This window comes from Alosa alosa, chromosome 13 (genome assembly GCF_017589495.1).
Source record: "Alosa alosa isolate M-15738 ecotype Scorff River chromosome 13, AALO_Geno_1.1, whole genome shotgun sequence".
Taxonomy (NCBI): Eukaryota; Metazoa; Chordata; class Actinopteri; order Clupeiformes; family Clupeidae; genus Alosa; species Alosa alosa.
Genome location: NC_063201.1, coordinates 24773172 through 24796443, shown reverse-complemented (window position 1 = coordinate 24796443; position 23272 = coordinate 24773172). Strand labels below are relative to the sequence as shown.

Here is a 23272-nt window from a genome sequence, read left to right as displayed (position 1 = left end):
CTTGCAGAGGGATATGAAAGACGTTGCCATTGACCACGGTGATTATATACTTTGCCGGTGATTTATATAGATTTAACATAGGCCCGAACGTTGGGAAGGCCCATTCATGTGAATGGAACTTTCTGCAGCACTCTAGAGAGAGAGAGAGAGATTTGATTTTTTAAGAACTTTATTTACAGACCAACTAAGGATATCAGTACAACCAATAAAATACAAATGAAAAAAGAACATAAATCGTCCCAGAAAGGGGTTACAAAAAAACCCATAGGCCTACAATAGGCACCATCATGCTGAACAAATCATGAACCAGTCTCACAGCCCCTCTGGATTGTCCAAAACACACTTTCCTTCACAGTTCAAGCATGAACACAACTACATACATAGTGTATTCAAACAGTATTTCAGATAACAAAAAAACAGCAAAACATAAGGAATACTTCCTTGAAAAGTATCACAGCATCATAAACCAGGGACAACATGGAGACAGTGCATTACACATGACACCGCGACTCGCGGAAATAAATAAATAAACAACAATTCATGCAACCCCAAAAATAAACAGTGGAATTCAGCCAAAAGACTGGACCCGTCTTGTGACCATGAATGAGCACTTTTTTTAATTTTTAACAATGTTTTTCAGACGGTAAACTTCCCTTTGCTCAAAAGCCCTTCCCTCATAAGATAGCAAGCATCGTTCCACTTAACTGTGCGGTATCATTAAAATAATTCTGGATTTGAACCCCCCTTTTCCCCTTAGTTTCAGCCAAGAACTTACTGATTTCTTCAGCACTATAAATTATAATCATGCTCTCGTTAAAGGAGTATGAACCACTGCTCGAATCAGTGGAGTAACCATCGCTTTCTGTACCACTGCAATTCGATTGTGACTCCCGTGTTACATGTTTCTTTACGTCTTTCTGACAACCGTCCAGACTACTCTTCCTTTTAGGCACTTTAAATACATGTGTTTCAACTTCCATCTCACCACTCACATTAGACTGTCCCAGCAAGGGAAGGTATAGTGGGCCCACTCGCAACCGCGGGTGACCCCCCCAAGCTCACTTTCAGGCACGGCAACATTTCCCGGTGGATCCGCCGCGTCAGACACAGCCGACTCCATCGTTACACCCAAACTGGTGTCAGCTGAAGCGGACTCGACCGCAAACGCTCCCACCTGTTCAGGCTCAGTTACCAGAGGCTCCGCGGCAGATACCACCGCCACAGACCTGGTCCGTTCAAGCCCGGCTGAGGCAGACTCCTCCACCTCAGGCCCGGCCCTTTGGGTTCCGGCCGCAGCAGACTCCTCTGCCACAGACCTGGTTCCCTCAGACTCATCTACGGCAGATGCCACCTCCATGGAAGCACCCGCCTCGACACCGCTTGTAGCAGGCACCTGCTCACCAACACCCTCCTCGTTATGCTCAGCCTTATGGGGACATACGCCAATGCGATGACCTATCCTACCGCAACCGAATCACCTCATGACCGTATTCGACGTTACAAAAACTGCATAGACACAGCCATCAATTCTAAATTTAAAAGTCAAATCAAGTGGATCACGTTTGTCTAGAACCATGTACACATGTCTTCTGAAAGAGACAACGTTGTGCTTATTTGCCTGATCGGGGAAACCAATTTTCCATAGCGTGAAAGTTCACGACTCAGGAGTTCATTTTTTAGAAAAGGTGGCACATTAGAAATCAGTATTGTCTTCGACGGTAAACTAAGGGGGTGCACAGGGACGAGCTCGCCACCAAGCACAACACCATGACGAACAATTTGTTTTCTTTTTCCACAGTACTCAAAAAGAGAACAATCCCATTATTCATTCGAGAGGCCGACTTAATCTCGTCGTACCCCACTATTTCCCCAATAGCCAAACTGCAAACTTCAACACTGGCGTCAGAAACTACCTTGACTCCATGATGCCGAGTTAAGTTCTCAAACTCCATTGTAATGTTTTTGGAGACACCGCCACAACCAACTGAGAAGGCGCAAGGGTCTCCGATAAATTTAGAGCAACCAATTGATCAGTAATGTTTTATCAACTAATAAGCAACAAAAACCCACCATTAAACCACGTATAAAGACACACAAAAGATAGAAATCGTAGAGAGCCACAGACGGCAACCATTCACGCTCACACTCACCACGCACTCACTCGCACATGCGCTCTGAGAGAGAGAGAGAGAGAGAGAGAGAGAGAGATGCTTCTCAAGGCTCAGCTGTATTCATGCCTGCCAGCATGTTGAGTGTCACTGGCCCGTGGGTGTGTTGTGTTTCGGAGATGGTGCGCGTTTCTGAACGTGTGACGTCGTGTTTGGTGAGAGTATGAGAAGACAGGTCGGGCCTGTTTGCAGAGGGAGTTCGCCCAGCAAGCTGAAACTGTGTGCCTGGCTTGCCCTCTCCATAAGGGGGAAAAAATAACATTGTGCCGGTTGCGGTATCAGTGATTACATTAAATTTGCATCTCATTTGGGTGGCTTGCACACAGGGTGTGTATAGTCACACTCACACAGCATTCCAACACTATGCTGTCAACATTGACTTTTAATCATTGTCAGTTAGTATTATCGGAGCTGAACTTGACAGATGATGGATTGCCCAGTTCTGCTGTGGGGGTGATAATTTAGCGATAATGGAGTCACTGGAAGGTCTGCTTTTGAAATCACACTTTCATTTTACTCTCTTTAACTTCCTTTTGTTCTGCACTTCTCTCTCTCTCTCTCTCTCTCTCTCTCTCTCTCTCTCTCTCTCTCTGACTCTCAGCAGATCGCTAAGCTAAGGCAACAGCTGAAGAAGCAGGGGATCAGGCCCTGTCGAGAGAAGGAGAGAGAGAAGGAGAAGGATCAGGGACCATCTATAAGAGGCACCCTGGCGCAGGTGAGTTGTCTACGCATGCACTGCACTGATGCACCCACTCGTCCTCATACTAAGCCGTGGAGGGACAGTAGAGCTGTGTACAGATCGTCCACAGGCATTTAGTAGAAGCACAGGGAGCAGCTAGTCGGCTGACTGGAGCCATACTGCAGAATGTTATCATTATGACTGCCGCTAGCCATTTTTGGTCAATGATTTCTGGGACCCCGGAACACCAGAGCACATGAAACTTGAATCAGAATCAGTTTTATTGGCCAAGTATACTTACATATACAAGGAATTTGACTTCGGTAGATGTTAAACTCTGTACATTTAACAAATAGATATGTAGTAGTGCAACAGACATGTAGTAGCAAACATTCAATAAACAATAGTAATAAAGACACATACTGTACAATATAGACAACAATATACATGTAGGCACATGTATGTAGGCACAACATATTAACATAATATACAAAATACAATATACAAATAAGCATAGTATCAAGATTAGTACCCGTGTGGAGTAGAGTGGATATAAAGTGCAGATTGCAGAAGTAATAGTGCAAATGTATGTAATGTGTACAAGATGCATATTGGGATGATATGTATGTAATGTGAGGGATAAGTGGGTGACTGGCCAAGGAGGGGATGACCCCACTTAACTGCAGTTCAGTACAGTGATGGCAGAGGGAAAGAAGCTGTTCTTGTGTCTGGTTGTTTTTGTGTGCAGGGATCTGTAGCGCCTGCCAGAGGGGAGGAGGTTAAAGAAGGTGTATGCAGGGTGTCTGGCGTCTTTGATGATGTTCTCTGCCTGCTTCCTGGTCCTACCAGCGTACAAGTCCTCGAGGGAGGGCAGGGGGGCACCAATGATTTTTTTTCAGCTGTCCTGATTATTTATATAGATCCCTTCAACTGCATAAACAAACATGAAACTTGGTGGGCATGTAGCCCCTCTAGGCTGATAAGGTGGTTTCTGGGGGCTACTCCCTCCAATGCTGGGCCCCTGAAAGCCGGGTAGACCACATGTTTTGCGGAATGGTTTGGTATGCCGTTCTCAAGGAGGCACATCAATCAAGTCCACAAACCGTATTGGATTAGATTCAACTTTATTGTCATTGTGCAAGTACAAGTACAGAGACAACGGAATGCAGTTTGCGTCTAACCAGAAGTGCAAAAAAAGTGCAGAAAAGTGCGATGTGATGTACACAGTATATGCAGGCGGAGCATACTGTAAACAGCATGAGATGTATAGTGCAGCGTAGACAAATACAGTTAAGAAAGATGAAATGGTTTGCAGTGATATAACTTAACTATAAATATGTGCAGTGATGCGGTGGTGACACGCTCCACCTCAGTCCCGTCGATGAGAATGGGGGTGTGTGTGCTAGCTTATTTGTGGTAAGCCGTAAATGCAAAAATCGGGCACTTCAATTGGCAATATCTTGTAGCAAGAAGGGGTGAACCACACAAAATTGTTGGGTCACTTCGAAAATCTCTGGACGCACGTAACGTTTTGTGAAATTCTGTCCATATTTGTGCAATGCACATATTTATATAGATCCTTTCAACTGCATAAACAAACATGTGAGTTCTTAAGGCATGTCCGGTGGCACAAAAAATAAACTAATGGTAACCTGGCGACAAACAAAAGATTAAAAAACAAGTTTTAAAGTTGACATTTTGTAGAGCAATACGCTAGTCTGATTTATTTTCATTTTCAAGTTATTTTCCACCGGAAACCCTCTAGGAACAGATTGAAAGGGTCTTTATCTCAATAACCGCTTGAGCTAGGATTTTGACATTTGGTATGCTTAAAGTCGGTCGCATTTGCTTACATATCCTTAATATTAATTTGGCTCACTCAACAAAATTCAGCGGCCAAAACAAAATATGTGCAAAGGTTCAACAGTTAGTGCCAAGGTTCAAAGTTAATGAGGTTTAAAATGCTTCAACACTACCACATTCTTCAGATGCATGCCATATTTCATGAAATTCCATCTTTAGGAGGAACTGGAACTGACATTTCCCCCGTCTCAAGACATGCATGTGCCAATATCTTGTATTCAAAGTTTGCAAAATTTGATGTGCTAAATCACCGGCACACTGAATTTCATGGGGCACTGCAACTGACACAATTTCAATAGGTGCTTGGACGCACATTTCAATAGCTGCACACACACACACTGCCACATTGTTTGCACAATTTCAATAGCTGCACAAACACACACGCTACATGCTCACAGGTGAAAACACACACACGCACACACACACACACATGCGTGTGGCATTTTGGCTGGATTTGCTATTAAGTTTCCTATGGAAGTTTCCTCATCCTTTGGAATCTAATTTGGTTATGAGGCTCTGCGGGGGCGATGAATTAACTATTTATTGACAGACAAGCCAGACAGGTGCACTGTGTACACACGTTAAGGTCAATGACCGACACACACACACACAAACACACACACACACACACACACACACACACACACACAGACTGGGTGGGACAGATGAGTGACACTGCGGCTTCAATAGTGCCCCTTATCTGCAATTATTGTCACATGATGATGATGATGATGATGATTATTTGGTTTGTCTTAGACAAAGGCACCAGCTCCTTCTACTGCCTCAAAGCCCCTGGCGTGCAGGGCCCCTAGTTACACGGAGGGCATCAACCATGAGCTGGAGAATGTCTTCATCAACGACCAGTGGGAAAGGGAGGACCTGACGGTACGTGCCGACTGCCTTTTGATGCGTCTCTGGCACTTGCTGCTGATGCGCTGTCTCTCTCAATCTCCATAGCCATTATGCACTCTGAATTAGGCTGTACAAACTGATATGCACACACACTGTGCATGCTGCTCTGTTAGACACAAACACACAATAGATCACACACACACACACATACACACATACATGCACACTCATACACACCACACCACACACACACACACACATACATACACACACACAGGCCCAAGTGCCCTATACTGTCCACTCAACCGTGAGTTGACACTCTTGTTTTCCCATCAACCCCCTCTCTCTCCACCCCTATCCTCCCCTCACCAGCTGTTGGAGGTTCAGGATGGACGACGGGCCCCTTTCCCCCCGCATCTCCACGGCAGCAGCAGCAGCAGCAGCCACGGTGGCGGTGGGAGCAGACGGAGTGCGGACGCCCTGGCCGTGTCCAGCTGCTGTTCCAGCCCGTGGTGCTGCCACTCCCCCTCCGCCTCCCCCACGGGGCCCCCCGACTCCCAGGCCAGCAGCCCGTGGCTCCTGGAGGACCAGGACAAAGGTGCGTGTCACACAGACCTATTCAACTGCCGTCTGGCCTCCTGTAAACACGGCCACGCTCCCCAGACAAAAAGACACGTTATGTGATGATGGATGCACCATGGTCAGACTGAATAGATGCTCACGTATGGGGTCATAGACATGTCATCTCATCATCGTATCCTCTTGAAAACAAAGCATCAGACTTTCAAGCTAAGCTGCCATTCATACACCATTTACTGTGCTCTCTGTAATTGGCAGTAAGGATGTTTTTCTGTTAGAGAAAGTGGTGTCTGCATCTGGATGCATTTTAAATGGGTAGAATCACTGGGACTGAAGTTTGGGGTAAAAAATGTAATAAGAAGACAGATTTACATACTTCTGCATTCTTCAGTTGCCTATTCATCTGATGATCCATGGGGCAACTTTTTTGAGAAATGTTGTTGGGCAGTGTTTCTCATTATTGTGGTTCTGGCATGTTCCCATTCATATAGAACATTCCATTTTGGAGAACTTTAATCACTAATAGGCAATTTGTCATGATCATCCTATCAGAATAAATGGAACTGATACCCCAGCAACATTGCTCGAAAAGTTGCTCAAGGAGCTTTCAATGATTCATTTCAAGATTTTATTAATCTGATATATCAGTATGTGGTCTCTTGATCTGTGCATAGTCATGTTTTTCTTCTTAGCACAAGAGGCTTCGTAAGCCTCTATTGCTTTTCATGACTTGACTTGATCTCAAGTACTGGTGTTTTACAGCTTGAGGCAAACAACTAAGAACTGTTACGCAGTCATTTCTCATGGCAACTCCTTACTTTATTCACTCCATGGCTGTGTGGAGCGCTTCATAGAGAAACGATAAAGCAGAGGAATGAAAACACTCCCTATCGCTGGGGTTGCTGATTGCCCTGACGATCCAGGGGAGCTGCGTGTTTATTTTACCCCAGTATGTCAGGGTTCCACTCAGCTTGGACAATCAGATAAAGTTGCATACTTATGCTGAAAGAGAGAGAGAGAGAGAAAGAAAAAGAGAGAGAGAGCTGCTAGACGTCTGCAGACTACAGCACACATCATGCTAACATGCCTGGCTTCTGTGTTTTTTTTTCTTCCTGTCACGGACAGATAGTGGGAGTGGCTCACCTTTGCCCAAGTATGCGACCTCTCCCAAGCCCAACAACAGCTTCATGTTCAAACGCGAGCCTCCCGAGGGTTGTGAGAAGGTCAAGGTCTTCGAGGAGACGGTGTAAGATATTCCCCTCCTGTACCTCCTGCATCGTGCAGCTTCATTTTTAGCATACCCCTGAACCACAGGATTTACTCTCTCACTTTCCCTCTTTCTCTCCTGCATGCTTTCTCTCTCACTTCTCATCTCTCCTCCTCTCTCTCTCTCTCACACTCACTCACACACACACACACCCACACACACACACACACACACACACACACACACACACACACACACACACACATGCTTAACTGCCCTGATATGTAATTTGCATTTAAATACATCATGTCTTTGAGTCATTGGAAAGAAACATGGGAACATGAAGATGGCAGTAGCAGCAGTGTGTGTGAGGAGCTCGTCACCCAGAGTGGAATGGTAGTAATGGTGGTTGTGCTCTAATGTAAATAACATTAGAAACAACAGACCTGCAGTATGTACTGTATGTGTAGCAAGCAGCCAGTACATAGTACACAGTACACAGTTGTGGTTGACTCTCCCATCCTCCTCCTCACAGGTCCAGTGGCTTTCCTCTGTTCTCCTGCCCCGATAAAAACAAGGTGAACTTCATCCCCACTGGCTCGGCTTTCTGCCCCGTCAAGATGCCCTGCCCGGTCCTCTTGCCCCCCAGGTCGGCTGTCGTAGCCGTGGGCTTCCACATGGCCAACCGCGTCCCAGGTGCCACCCCTTCTTCTGGGGACCGGGCACTGCCGTCGGGCCCTGGGACCCGCTGAGGCGCTCTGCCGCCGGGCGACTGTTCGTCTCGCTTTGTCTTCTGCCAGAACGCACCAGACCCAGGGGCCAGACCCTTGTCCGAGGCCTTGTTTTACAGACCATGCTACGGATGGGGGCACATGGATGAGATTTTAAAATGGAAAAGATCACTGACTGGAATCACTGTCATCACTGTGGATGCTACTGGTCTCTCTCTCTCTCTCTCTCTCTCTCTCTCTCTCTCTCTCTCTCTTTCTTTCTTTCTCTCTCTCTCTCTAGCCCTAACCAGGGTTTTCTTAAGAACTCTAGACACTATTACCACTGCAGTGGCCCCTTTTAAAAACCCTGCAGTTTAAACATTGTAGAACCTCCAAGAGGAATGGGGATGAGGCACATGGGTGAGCAAGTCAGTTTTCTCCAATTCAGATTTATGGTGTTAAAACTCAAATATTTGTATAAGCTTTTTTGTATGGCAATGCCATTTGGTGATTTTTTTTTTTTTTTTAATTTAGAACTCAATGGCTCCTCAGGAACCATAATAAAACATACAGCTCCAGGTATGTTACTGAAGTTTGGACAGAATGCTAAATGGATGGAGCTGTAGTCAGGTTAACTGGAACGGAATATCAGAGTGAGCAGTGTCTGCAATTACACTGGAAAATATTCCACTCAACGCCTTTTCCCTTTGACCTACTATATCACAATGTCTCCATTATTGTGCAGTGTTTGTCCCCATGGAAACGTGACTGATGCTGACGTCTTAAGATAAATACAATCTCAACCACTGCACTCCAGGGTGCCAACCCCAGATGTAGCCTAGTCAGTCATAACAAGTTGTCTACTTTCACCATGTAATGGCTTATAATCTCATTTCCAGCTATTTATATATAGACTTTTGCCAAATGTTTCGACTAATCCCAGATTATAGGCCAGAGTTTGACTGTCTAGTAGATTAGTAGAATTAAATACTACATGTAAACGTGACTCAAAGGATGTATCCTACTGTGCTAATACAGTGGGGCGACGGATGGTTGCATTGTTTTGTTTGGTTTTTTAAATATGTGTTTGGTCTTTTTGCCTTCATTTTAGGTAGGACAGTGAAGAGTGAGTGGGAGAGAGAGATGGGATGGGATGGGGAAATGGCTGCAGGTTAGATTCAAACCTGGGTCCCCTTGAACACTTGGAGCCGAAATATGCTATGGGCTTTGTAGCCACTTGCACTGTTGAGTGTGTTTTGAGGCATATGTTTCTGTGCACATATTATAACAAGGCACACATAGAGGGCCAAGTGGACACACTAACAGCCCAAATGTGCTGAGGGTTTGGTGTATTTGTTATTAAGCCTGTTGATCACAGGATCCAGCATGTCTGAATGCTTGCCAGCTTTTGAGTATCGGTACACATAATATGCTATTTTATATCTAATACATGCCACCAAAAAGACTTAATGGTAAACTGTGAGTTCTTTATTGAAACAAGTGACTCCCTTAGTCACATCATCACATAGTTACTCTAAACTAAATGTAATCAGATAATCAGAGTGAGCACCTTAGCTTGTGAAATAATCGTTAAAATAACATGAGAATAAAAGGTTAGAGCATTCCAAGTAAACCAAATCTACCTAATTGGACCAATGCTATTACTTAACATGGGAAGCATCTTTATGCATAGAAGAAAAATATTTATTTTTGACCTTTTGGAAGTTTTCTCAAATTGGTGTATGTGTTGATTGTTTGTTATGAGATTGCTGCAATGTATTTTTCCACACAATAGCTGTGGTGTCTTTTTTTTAATAAAGGTATGATCAAAACAGCATTCTCAAAAAGAAGTTTATTTTTATGCCATATCCTCTAAACAACTGATTATCTGGTTACCTGGTGGGTACAACATGAAGCGAGATTAATGGTATGTTGAGCATAAAGCCTTTAACAAACTAAGGCGAACATTCCTGGTGGACTTTTTTTTCCTTTTAACGTTCAAAACCTGACCTATTTGTGTATGAATGTATCCCTTTAAACCATAAACAAAAGGGTAGGCAACAAAGCTGTAGCCACACACGTTTGTCTCTGGATGTCAAATTTGAGCAGACTTGTTTTGGAGCAAAGATTCTAGAACAGAGCTCTGTTCTAGAATCTTTGTTTTGGAGTATACCCCTCAGGGCACTAACAAGGTGAGAGATATTTTTGGTCATTTAAAACACTATTATTACTACTGTTACTGCCACAACTGCTGCTCACCTATTTGGTATTTATGTAAATCAGGTTTCTAGGCCAAGTATACTTGCGTATACTGTACAAGGAATTTGGTCTCTGCATTTATCCCATCCGTGAATTAGTGAACACACAGTGAGGTGAAGCACACACTAACCCGGAGTAGTGAGCTGCCTTGCTACAACGGCGCTCAGGGAGCAGTGAGGGGTTAGGTGCCTTGCTCAAGGGCACTTCAGCCGTTCCTACTGGTGGTCCCCTCGGTTCCAAGCCCAAAGCCCTAACCAGTAGGCCACGACTGCCCCCCAGTAGGCCACGACTGCCCCATGTCGAATCTGTTTATGAAGCTGTACAGTACATTAGGCAGGCTGAATGAAAGATTGACAAATCAGGCAATGAGATTGTTTCATAACTTTATTTATACCATAAAGAATGTTTCATAACTTTATTTATACCGTAAAGAATGTCATACAATATTTGACATGCACAGACACACTCACAATGAATGGCTGTATTTTTCATTGTCCCAGTCCCACTGGTATAGTTGGAGGAAAATATTGTGTTCAAATGAGCAGCCTGGTGAGAGAGAGTAGTATCCCATACCATACTGTTGCAGCTAGCCCTGTAAGTGTTAGTCCCACATGGATATCCATCTCATTTCACAGGCAGGGCATATCGTAAATGTGTCATTTACATCTGTCTTTGTAGGGTGTTATAATTTGCAAGATATTTAACCTGAATTTCTCACTCCACAAACCATCATGGGAAGTTTTCAGTCATCAGTAATAATTATTAGTGTCCCAAACAGAATACAAATGTGAAATACAACATGAGGCATGCAGTACATCTAGAACACAAACAAAATGTACTTAACTCAAAATCAACTTATTCTCAACTATATTTAAATAGCAATGGCTTAAGACTACATCCTGTATGCCATTCAGTAGAAACAGGAGAAATGGCACTGAGAAACAAACATGACATGACGCAATCAACATTTCGTTCAACAGAAAGTCATAATCCTTTGGTTGACCACAACACTTGTACTCTCTTGTCTTAACCAAACCCTTACTCGGCAAACAATGGCTCTAAACATCTAGAAAACAGCAGGATTGGGGTTAAGTTGGTCTGATGGGGATAGTGTTCACTTATGCCACCTAAACAGTTTGACTGACCAGTAACCCAGAGCGTTGTACGGAAGCATCTAGGCATTCATCAGCTCCTGCTCCTTGTCTGTTCTCCCAATTGCATCTGGGTTTGCGAGGGGGTCCAGATCAGCAAAGAGGTTGAACCAGGCTGAGAGGTCCTTGGAGCTTTCAGGCATTTCTGTAAATTAAGCATTTTAGGCCCGAAAACTTAGCCAGAATGAAACCACAACGCTACTTTGGGTCTTATTACTTTCTAAGCACATCTGGAATGTATGTTCAATTGCAGTGGCTTAAAAGTGGCTCGGTTTTAAACACTTGGAGTTCTCTCCTGTGATACTAATTGCAATGTTTTACACATTTGGCAAAGGCCTACCTCTCGCTGCGGGCCTGGAGGAGTTCTGATTGGCTCCAGATGACTGCTCCGCCGCCGTGGAGACGGGCTGTGGAATGTCCGTGGCCCAATCTGGAGAATGAGGAACCAGTGGGCAGGAAGCATGTTTCAGTTCAGCTTGGCCAAAAAAATTGATTTAGTGGCTGAGACATTAACTTAATCCCATGTCAAGAAGACCTTACTCTGATATAACTGAATGGTTTCAAATGTAGTATCCTATGTTGGAAAAGGAAAATAAAACAACGAATACATGCATACATATGCACATACATGCATATGTACATACATACATACAGTACACACATGCATATGTACATACATACATACAGTACATACATGCATATGTACATACATACATACAGTACACACATGCATATGTACATACATACGTACAGTACACACATGCCTACATACAGTATAGTCAGGAAAGTTTATTTCTATGGCACATTAATTCATGCACAGGGGTAATTCAATGTACTTTACATAAACAAAGCAAAGACTAGGCTAATAGTACATTAGCTTTTTGGATGGATGGATGAATGGAGGACTGAATGAATGAAGAATGTTGTGTTCAGAACTTGTCTAACAAGGTGAACACACAGAAAATGCCTTAGGGCTTCACTTAGGGCACCAAAAAACCTGATTTTGTTTCATGTGGCATGCCAGCTGCCAGCCAACTGCCAACCCAGCAAGGCAATCACTTCCTCCACCTCTACGCATTTCAACTACTCAACCAGGTGAGCAGTCATCCTCTCACCTGTGCCGGTCATCCTCTCCCCTGTGGCGGGAGACTGGAGACTGTTCATGTTCTGGTCCAGCAGGTGGGATGGAAGGAAGAAGGAGGCGGGGTCTTCAGACGGGCACTGTCCCGTTTCAGACGGGCTATCGGTCAGCTCCCCCTCTCCGAACACGTCGCGCCACTCGCGCGAGAAGTCGCTCTCCTCCAGGGACGTGCTGTTGAGTATCTCGTTCAGCAGGGCAATGCCGTCCTTCTCTGGAGTGTCACACAGCAGGTCATCTAAACCTGTGAGAGCACCATGGCGTGCCATACAACGAAGGTCAATCATCAACAAAGTAGCAAAGAAAGGAAATTGCACCAGAAAGGCAGAGCACCTGTTTGAAAGACTAGATAATTGCTAATTGAACCAGTATGCCTAGCAATGGCAAATGCTTAAAGCCATTCTGCTGAAAGGCTTGAAATTAAATTTGTGTATGCAATGTTTTATGTAACATTTTGTCATTTGTCATGCACACTGTTGCAATTTTGCTCAGTGAAATTGAGTATGGGCCTTACAGTGTGTACCACTTCCATTTGATTAGTAACAATAAGGGCTGCTCATAGTTTACCTGCATTTGATTAGTAACAATAAGGGCTGCTCATAGTTTACCTGCATTTGATTAGTAACAATAAGGGCTGCTCATAGTTTACCTGCATTTGATTAGTAACAATAAGGGCTGCTCATGGGTTACCTGCATTTGATTAGTAACAATAAGGGCTGCTCATGGGTTACCTGCATTTGATTAGTAACAATAAGGGCTGCTCATGGTTTACCTGTCTCGTTATGATTCTCGTCATCTACTGAAACCAGGCTGGGGGGGGGGGGTGGGGTGAGGAAACAATCCAAAATTAGTTAGATAACCATTTTTAAGGTCCAGAAAGACTTGATGAAAACACAGTTTGTAGTGTGTAAAGGGTGTAGTCCCGAGACATACAGGTCATCTGCAGTCTGATTGGCCTCCCCCTCCTCTGCCTTGACCTTGGCTCTCTTCTTCTCTCTCTTCTTTGGCCCGTGATTGGACAGCTGATCCATGGGGTCCTGAAGAGTCTTCCGGAAAAATGTGAATCAGTCTCTTTCACTTCTTGCCAGCTCTGAAGCCACAGGGAGCATTATTTGGTCTTAGCTAGCCTATATTTCAAGAGTAGATGTATTTCATCTTCATACTTCATGTGTGCATGCGTGGGCATAGCTTCCGTGTCCTAAACCTCACAATCACATAATAGACAGTCAAACAAGGAGCCTCAATGTTCTACACTAGACCGTGAAGAGCCCAGTGTTTGCTCACCTTTAGTGTTGAAAACTCATAAGGCTGGCACCCTTTGAAGCTCTCATGAATGGCTGCCATAGTGTGGGATGTTTTCTCCCAGAAGTGCAACAAAGTGGTCTATAGTTCAGACAAAAGTAAACAAATAAGAAACATCTAAATGAAATAGGCCAAGATCTTACTATACTGTGAAACAACATCTATCACCACCTACTGAATGAATAAGAAACTTGAATGAAGTGAAGTATAAATAGCTGACAAGAGTCTATCATGTACCTGGTAGGTTGTTAAGACATGTGACAGGAGGTTGCATCGACTAGCTCCAAGTAAATCCACTTTCTGACAAACATCATTCTTCAATTTGTCAAAACTTGTCTTTGTCAACCGAACTTGCGCCTGCACCTGGAGAGATACAGCTGAATTTCAGCACTTGTTGACATTTTAAATGTCCCTGGTGGGGCACTAGACAATAAAAACAAGAGAGGGAAGATTCTGGCAGAAGGTAGACACTACTGACGTTTGTGTATTAATGTCACGCAGCAATGAAGAATGAAATACAAACCTGCAGATAAACCTCTAAACTGTTTACAAAGTAATGAACACTAATATACTGATATTCTGATATACAAGTTCACTGCGCCCTCTAGTGGTGAAACTGTATGTCACTGTGTGAAATATCCTCCATGACACTGCCTATATGACTCATAAAGGCTACGGAGAGCCTGCGATACCTTCCGGAACTTTTCCATCTGTTTCTGTGTGTCTGGGTCCAGCTCGTGGGACACGTCCTTCATCCACAGCAGGGCTCCACGGTACTCTGTTCTGGACTGCTCCATGCGGTTCACTGTGAGCCATGTGTCCGAGATGGCCCTGTAGCGGAACGTCTCCACCTCCTGGTAGAGCCGACACAGTGGACTACGCAGTGCCACTCTTCAATAGGAAAGCAAAGAAAAAGAAAAAAACACAATCAGTTTGGATGGCTAGGCCTCATGTGCAGATTGAAAAGAGCCTAATCTCGCTGAAGAGCTTGATCACTTGAATATTTTACTTTAACATACTTAAATGTTTGTCAATCACTCTGCTTATGTCTGGTATAAATGTCCTCGTATCTGTCTGTTACTTAACTGATACCATGAGTGACTTTTTTTACTGTAAGCTCATAGTGAATCTAGACCATGGACTTTGACTGACCGTTGCTGAGAGGAGAAGCACAGAGCTTTCCCTGTAGCCTGCATGATCTTCCCAGCCCTGGTTTTGTCCTGGGACCCTTGTGAGCGTAAGAAGCGACCCAGCTCATTCTCTTCCTGGGACAGCACTGCAAAAAAGGTGCCCAACATATTCAGAATCAATAGAAGTATGCAAAACAGAGTATGCTCTACATCCAACTATATAGTCAACATATTCAGCTACTGTGCTATAGCCATCAGTGCTGGCAGATTTCAGACAATCATGAAGCATCTACCTATGTTACTTACTACAGATTCTCCTTTGGTACTGCTCAATCACCTTGAGAAGCTCCATGCATGTTCTCTGGACTGAGTGGAACACCTGCAGAGTACACAAAGGCACAATCCTGTCATCATCCCTATCCCTCTCAATCAGTCCTCAGACCCAAAGTCCTACTTTTTAACAACTGTGCTGATAACAGAGGAAGATTCCTATCTACCCATCAAAATCTGAATTTTGAATATAAAACACTATGAGCCCCGTTGGGCAAAGTGTAAAGTCAGTCAGTCAATGAGTAAAGTGTAGTGTTGTTGTGTAGGCCTAGTTATTACATTACTGTAGTTTTAGTTAGACTAAAGAGTTGTAGTGTAGGCCTAGTTATTACATTACTGTAGATTTAGTTAGACTAAAGACTTGTTGTGTAGGCCTAAGACTTGTTGTGTAGGCCTAGTTAGTACATTAGTTTTAGTTAGACTAAAGACTTGTTGTGTAGGCCTAGTTAGTACATTCGTTTTAGTTAGACTAAAGACTTGTTGTGTAGGCCTAGTTATTACATTACTGTAGTTTTAGTTAGACTAAAGACTTGTTGTGTAGGTCTAGTTAGTAGGCCCTACATTAGTTTTAGTTAGACTAAAGACTTGTTGTGTAGGCCTAGTTAGTACATAGGGATGTAACCGGTATAATGGTAAACCGCGATAAAAATGTTGACGATAATAATTACCGTTTTCATTTCAAACATCATGATTATCACTGTTGATTACCGCGGTGTGGAAACCGTGTGTTTCATCCTTCCCAGCTTCATCCGAGCCTGCTTTTGACGTACAGTACAGTAGGCCTGGTACAATGGAACAAAACTGGTACCCTACTGATTCTGTTGTCTAACTTTTTCACCGCAAAATGTGCACTGTATCATGTAGCCACTCTGCGTCTTTTTATGTTCACGTCCACATTAAATCCATTCCACTCACGTTATCAGGAGAATATAGTAGCCTAAAGTTTTATTTTGAACGCTTACTTTGTTCTCACTCATTGCATCCAAATAACAGAAATAGCAAACTCCAAGTTATGGTAGGGTAAGTTAAGCTATAAGCACATAGCCAATTTAGCATGAAGAAAAAAGTGAACGGGACACTTTTTGAAACTATTTCAGCTTGTGTAGGCCTATTAGTGCTTTCTGAACATATTGAACACACTTTTAGAAATAACGTGATAATACCGAATTTTTGTCACTATAACCGTGATAATAATTTTGGTCACTATAACCGTGAGGTTAAATTTTCATACCGTTACATCCCTATTAGTACATTAATTTAGTTAGACTAAAGACATACAGCAATCATATCAACTGTACAAGTAGTGGAGATAGTAGTGATAACATAATAACCTCTGAATACAGAGTCATATGATGACATGAAACTATTGGTGGATTTTAAGTGAGTCCTTCACTCCTACCTCAAGTTTACCATCCAGGTCTGCATCTGAGGCCACCACATGTTCGTCCTCTTTCTTCCCGGTCACTTTGATGAGTGTCTGTTTTGTCTTCCAGTATTTCTGCTGGAACTTGTTCACTACAGATGAGTCCTGGCTCTGAATGAAGCGGTCAAAATAGTCCCGCGAATATCCACTGAAAAGAAACACATGCTTTTACTTACACCTGTTATTAGGCTATCATAAAGGACATTAATCATGGACGTCAACATGATTGTAGATTATTACACTTACTAGCTTCCCCCCTCCATGACTTAGAATTACCTGTAAGTGAGACAGTTCAAATCATTAGTTAAGCAAGTCTTCCTGGGAGTTGATGGACCACACACAACAAATAATTTCACTAGTGGACACAACCATAAGCCATACATCAATAGGCAGGTCAAAGCAATGCTCTACTTTAGCCTACATATCATATTGTGCATGTCAATAGGCATTGGCTAGGGCCAAACGACCTTCACAATCAGCATTTTATTACAGACAACACAGGTGAAATTCATTTAAAAAAAAAAAACAAGCGTTTTGAACTATTGTCACAACAAGATGAATAGCCTATATTCAGCTACTGTAGCCTAACAGTAAGCTTAGACAACTGTCTACAAACCTCTTAACTGGACCTATAGCGTTATTTTAAGCACCAAACATCCACCAATCACATGACCATCAACGCAGCATGTAGGCCTACGAGTGATTAATATAAAAATCGTATTGGTGGTCTGGGCCCAAGCCTTTATGACTCAGGGGGCGATACGTTCTCCGACTCCCTTTCCGTGGTGTCACTACCGATGTGATAAGATGAGCAGTCTCAGTCTTCGTCGAAAACATCACGCAAGCATAGGCTATGTATCATGAAGCTTAACATTACCTCTAACAATATAGTCCTAATGGTCAAATACATCCGTATTTCCTTGTAGGCTTCACCACGCCAAAATAAACATCGGTTCACCCTGATACAATACAAGCAGGAAAATCATTTAGAACAGCCACAGGCTTGTGGTCTATGTAAAAACGAGCAGATGGCAATATTAAAGGACCTACCGTGTGCTGTTAATATCATTGAGGTGTTGATGAATATGAAGTATTTGTTTGGAGCTCACAAGGCAATGCAGTGTAACGGGAATCTTGCCGGCTGCTGCTGCTGTCAATGAAAGATCCGTGTTGTAAAGTGATGTCTGACGTCATATGCAGTACGCGGATGAACACCACTAGATAGCCTTGCCTGACACACCTCCATAGGAACGCAGCAAAACACGCTTTGGCAAGTAAGATATCGCTGTCAGCACAGTCGAAGATCTTATCGCAAACGGAAGAATCATAAGTAGGCAACCACACTATTTCCAAAATGACCAGTCACCATATTGACCAAGCAAGCACAGACAGCCCTAATAGTCAGGAGGCCAAAACTGATATTAAAACTCTGTCGGACACTTTTTGGTACAAGCATACAACCTATCCAGTATTAATATTTAACCCCTTAACATGTGTTCTAGCCAGGTTGTCAGCTTAGAAAATGTTTTTTTGTAAATTTTACCACTATATATACAGTATAGTGGTAAAAACGGATTTTTTCCCCCAAAGTGCTTTCATTTTCTTCCATGTTACCTACTGTAATTTTGGGCAAATGTGCAATATAATCCAATTTATGTGCAAGCATGATCATTAGGGTGGTTGTCAAGCTGATTTTTTCCTGCTCAACATGACATACCAAAAAGTACACAACTAGAACATGAAAAAAACAATCTTCATCTAAAGAGAACCAGTTTTCAAAGTGAATATCAGCTTGGAAACATAACATAGTATCCCAAAACCTCTATCAATCAGTACCGCTATCTATGGGAATGAGTCAAGCCAAGTTTAAAGCTTGTAGGGAGAGACAGTGCAATGCTGCACAAGTTGTAATTATTTAATGTCAAGGCAGCAATGTAGAACTGTAGATGGTGGTCTATGGTGCTATTTGACTTCATTAATGTACCAGGTTGTAACACAAATTATATTTAATTGACATATTACTATAGTTATTAATTCCATCCTAACATAACTGCTCTCTCACTTCTTTAGGGTAAGGGGTTAGTAACTAGTTAGTAGTAATAACTAGTCTTGCTGATCCTAGCACTTACCACCTGACTAGAACTGACTCTCGATTGTTTAAAAAACAGCACTCACTGATGCACTTATTCTTATTGTACTAGAGCTTTTTAAAATGGTCCTATAAGTGTTGAGAGAATTGCTTTATATAGCTTAAACTGTTAACCATGTTGTTAGTTGCTTTGGTTAAAAATGTGTCAGCCAAATGTAATGTAATGTAATAACTAATAGTTGTATGGCAAAGGTATGTTTTTTCCTTTCCAAGCAGTGACACTCAGGAAGGCAGCGAACAGAAGGCACACAGGGACCATGTCCATGTGCTCAGTCTGAGTCCTGGTCAGGGACACAATAGAAGAGTTTACTGTTTTGATAATGAATACCTTCCCGATACAAAACATGCATGCATGCATCCAAGGGCATAATATCAATCTAATCTACAAAACAAGAAAAACAATATCATGCCAAATAATATGAAACAATGTAGTTGCATATAATGTGGCAAAACTCAATAATAATGATGTGAGTACCTGAGTATTCTTGCACCGAGCTGCACAGGCACATCCACATGCCCCACTACAAAATATTCCACTTTTTTGACATCGACACTGCCTGGTACTGCACTGACTTCCACTTTCCTTGCATCCACATATCGTCAGCTCCAAGCACCTGGCCTGTACAGGTTCTTTGGTTAAAAGCTGGGGGACAAGCATTCCATCCTTAATGTGCCAATCACAACTGGTTGGTAAGGGCAACTGTGGATGGGTCACTGGTGACTGTTTCCACTGAGATGGTGGTGCAGAAAAGTATCCACATTGGTATTTTCACTTTCACTTTCAAAAACAGGGCACAGCGAACATCATGGATTGAAGTGCTGTATGTTTTTGGATCATACAGTTTGCAGACAAACTGTTCTGCTGAGGATAGAATAGCTGGACTTGGTACTTCATCCTCACCAAAGTTGTGGAGAAGATGAGGGCACTGCTGGAACACTTTCCACGCTGTCCTTTTTCCTATTCCAGTGAACTGACTGGTAGTGTCACGTCCAGTGATGGCATGAAATGCCAACAGACCATCAGAATCTCATTTGACATTTTAATATCATGCACTTTAATGTAAGCGTGGTTTCTTGGCAGTTCCTGCTTTCATCCAAATTTCTGGGCTCAGCAGGTTGCAAACACAAGATGCAACAACAGTACATCTGTGTCACTGCACTGAATGATGAGCCTCTCGTACCCTTTGGTTGTGGCATCATGAGGTTGTGCCTTCATCTTCTCCACAACTTTGGTGAGGATGAAGTATCAAGTTCAGCTATTCTATAAGTATAAGTATATATTCTCGTTTTGATTCCGTGAGGGAAATTTGGTCTCTGCATTTATCCCAATCCGTGAATTAGTGAAACACACTCAGCACACAGTGAACACACAGTGAGGTGAACCACACACTAATCCCGGCGCAGTGAGCTGCCTGCAACAACAGCCGTGCCTACTTGTCGGGGTTCGAACTGGCAACCCTCTGGTCACAAGTCCGAAGTGCTAACCAGTAGGCCACGGCTGCCCCAAACCTCAACAGAACAGTTTGTCTACAAACTGTACACTGTATGATCCAAAAACGACCAGCACTTCAATCCATGATGTTCGCTGTGCCCTGTTTTGGAAAGTGAAAGTCAATTTGGATACTTTACCACCAACTCAGGATGCCTTGTCTCTGCACCTAATGAGGGCCCACTATCAAACAAAGGTTTGGAAACAGTCACAAGTGACCCATCCACAGTTGCCCTTACCAACCAGTTGTGATTGGCACATTAAGGATGGAATGCTTGTCCCCCAGCTTTTAACCAAAGAGCCTGTACAGGCCAGGTGCTTGGAGCTGACGATATGTGGATGCAAGGAAAGTGGAAGTCAGTGCAGTACCAGGCAGAGTCGATGTCAAAAAAGTGGAATATTTTGTAGTGGGGCATGTGGATGTGCCTGTGCAGCTCGGTGCAAGAATACTCAGGTACTCACATCATTATTATTGAGTTTTGCCACATTATATGCAACTATATAGCCTGACGAGCCAGACCCACATTAAAATGTAGGGTCTGGGCACTCATCGTTCGCAGTGCTCAGTCCGAGGGGCGGGATAATCGGTTGTCTTTCAAATTCCCTCTGCCGCTTAATAGGACAGTGCTAGAGCGAGTCCCATCGTTTTCCCACCAGCGGAGCTAGTTGGCTAGTTCAAACTTTTGCCAACTTAAAAAAGCAACTTCGTGTCAAGCTGTTCGCCAACAGCAAGATCCATCTTCTTTGTTTTCAAGTAGCAGGGGAATTCAAGCCAAACCCGCTGCAACTCATCAATCATGTTAAGCCCCCTAGCGATTTGATTGGCCTGATAGAAGTTTAATTTTTCCAGCTCACAAGCCAACGGAGAGTTGCTAGACTAGCCCTGGCAGCAAATGTAATTTGAATTTAATTTGTAATGTAATTTGCTGAATGTAATTTGCTGCCGCTAGGGTGCGTCTAGATTTCTAGGCTAGCAACTATATTGTTTCAGATTATTTGGCATGATATTGTTTTTCCTGTTTTGTAGATTAGATTGATATTATGCCCTCGGATGCATGCATGCATGTTTTGTATCGGGAAGGTATTCATTCTCAAAACGGTAAACTCTTCTTTTGTGTCCCTGACCAGGACTCAGACTGAGCACATGGACATGGTCCCTGGGGCCTTCTGTTGGCTGCCTACCTTAGTCACCTGGCTTGGATGGGGAAAAACATAGCTTTGCCATACGACTATTATATAGTTATTACTACTAACTAGTTACTTACCCCTTACCCTAAAGAAGTGAGAGAGCAGTTATGTTAGGATGGAATTAATAACTATAGTGATATGTTAATTAAATGTAATTTGTGTTACAACCTGGTACATTAATGAAGTAAAATAGCACCATAGACCACCATCTACAGTTCTACATTTCCGCCTTGACATTAAAGACTTATAACTTGTGCAGTATTGCACTGTCTCCCCCTACACGCTTTAAACTTGGCTTGACTCATTCCCATAGATAGGGGTACTGATTGATAGAGGTTTTGGGATACTATGTTATGTTTCCAAGCTGATATTCACTTTGAAAACTGGTTCTCTTTAGGTCGGAGATTGTTTTTTTCATGTTCTAGTTCTGTTGTCTCTTACACTGTACAATAAATCTTCTGCAGACAGCCCATGAGTGTTAGCTTTCATTTGATACCTTTTTTATGTATATGGTCCTTGTGGTTGTGGAGATATTCAACATTTACAGTATTGCTGGCATGTCGTGTTGAGCAGGAAACCAATAAATTGGCCTGAAATTGCTTGTACAAGTCACACAGCTTGACAACCACCCTAATATCTTACCTATGGGTATCTTCTACCTAAAAAAATAGGGTGACAGCTTGTACCAAAACATGTCCGCAAAAGTCTTAACGGAAGCCCTTTTCAGAATTGGCCCCCTGACTATAACACTAACAAATAGGCCAAGGTTTGCGTCATCCTTACAATATAGCCTAACTGCATTTCTTAAATGTCAAACCTGCAGTTTCTGGGGAATTATTTGCGGTTTAAATGCAGGAAATTCAATGTTTTGGACATGAGGAGCATTATACGTTTTGTCCATAACTGTAGTTGTTTTTATAACGGATTTGTCACTGGAAATAAATATAACTGGACATTTTTTTAAAGGTGTTGGCCTACACACTGTACGGCTTTCTGTTGGATCAATAGGGTCCTTCAGAGATCTTAAACTCTCAGTTGAGAAAACCAGATGATTCTCAGGGGAGAACTGATTTATTTTGTTTGTCCATCCGAAAATGCTTTGACTAATCTCCTTGGCTTCCCCTGCAGGAAAATGGTAAAAAAAAAAAAAAAAAAAAACTGATGACAGCTGCAGTCCCTGTCTGTTGGTGTGGCTGGGGGTTCGGGTCCCTGGAAACCTAAGCATATAGGCTACCGGGAGAAACGGGCGTCTAGACCCTATATGGACAGTGAGGCTAATTCAGAAAGGTGGGAAGTTCTGGGAATGCAGTTGTGACTAGGGGTGTCATAAGGCTCCCTCACTTTCATCACAGGTGAAGCATACAATGTGTGCAAACAGAATTGGTCAGCATTGCCTCGGGTGCCTGGGGGTGTTGGTGGGAGGTTGGCTATATCAAATATCAAACTAACTTCACCTCGGTATGTCTATGTCACTGCTTAGGTTGTTTTTTGAAAGAATTAATCTAGAAGAATATCCGAGTGTCTGCTGTAATCAATGTTATTGTTCAGTATGTATAGTATATGTTGTAACAGCTGTAAGACCATACAAATCTATGTATATTAATGTTCAGAAAAAGCAGGCGATGTTACATTAGCTGTTTTACCATTCAGTGCAC

General features: G+C 42.9%; 2 protein-coding genes across 7 annotated transcripts in view; one reads left to right on the top strand and one right to left on the bottom strand.

Moving 5' to 3' along the window:
• The window catches only part of LOC125306154 (glucocorticoid-induced transcript 1 protein-like), a 21472-nt gene extending 11579 nt beyond the window's left edge, over positions 1 to 9893 (top strand). The window contains exons 4-10 of one of the 5 annotated variants that reach the window (XR_007195508.1): positions 2770 to 2883; positions 5467 to 5595; positions 5935 to 6160; positions 7267 to 7387; positions 7884 to 8478; positions 8593 to 8637; positions 9170 to 9893. Coding sequence is in view for 2 of the 5 variants with exons in the window: in XM_048261345.1 (XP_048117302.1) it covers positions 2770 to 2883; positions 5467 to 5595; positions 5935 to 6160; positions 7267 to 7387; positions 7884 to 8100 (807 nt within the window). In the remaining 3 variants the exon portion in view is untranslated. Of the gene's footprint in view, positions 1 to 2769; positions 2884 to 5466; positions 5596 to 5934; positions 6161 to 7266; positions 7388 to 7883 lie in introns of all 5 variants that reach the window. The other 4 variants (XR_007195506.1, XR_007195507.1, XM_048261346.1 and 1 more) reach the window with 4 other exon arrangements.
• Positions 9894 to 10688: 795 nt separating this feature from the next.
• On the bottom strand, positions 10689 to 17991 carry ica1 (islet cell autoantigen 1). Of its 2 annotated transcripts, none has more exons than XM_048262145.1 (13): positions 17842 to 17991; positions 17038 to 17067; positions 16768 to 16939; positions 15345 to 15417; positions 15061 to 15184; positions 14601 to 14799; positions 14146 to 14271; positions 13891 to 13989; positions 13540 to 13652; positions 13379 to 13416; positions 12584 to 12850; positions 11809 to 11898; positions 10689 to 11613 (listed from the first exon to the last, which is right to left on the bottom strand). In XM_048262145.1, exons 2-13 carry the CDS (start codon positions 17052 to 17054, stop codon positions 11492 to 11494), a joined length of 1440 nt encoding a protein of 479 aa, XP_048118102.1. In that variant the 5' UTR covers positions 17055 to 17067; positions 17842 to 17991; the 3' UTR covers positions 10689 to 11491. The 2 variants fall into 2 exon arrangements, with proteins under 2 accessions (XP_048118102.1, XP_048118103.1); XM_048262146.1 differs by having other exon boundaries at positions 13540 to 13643.
• Between the last annotated feature and the right edge of the window lie 5281 nt (positions 17992 to 23272).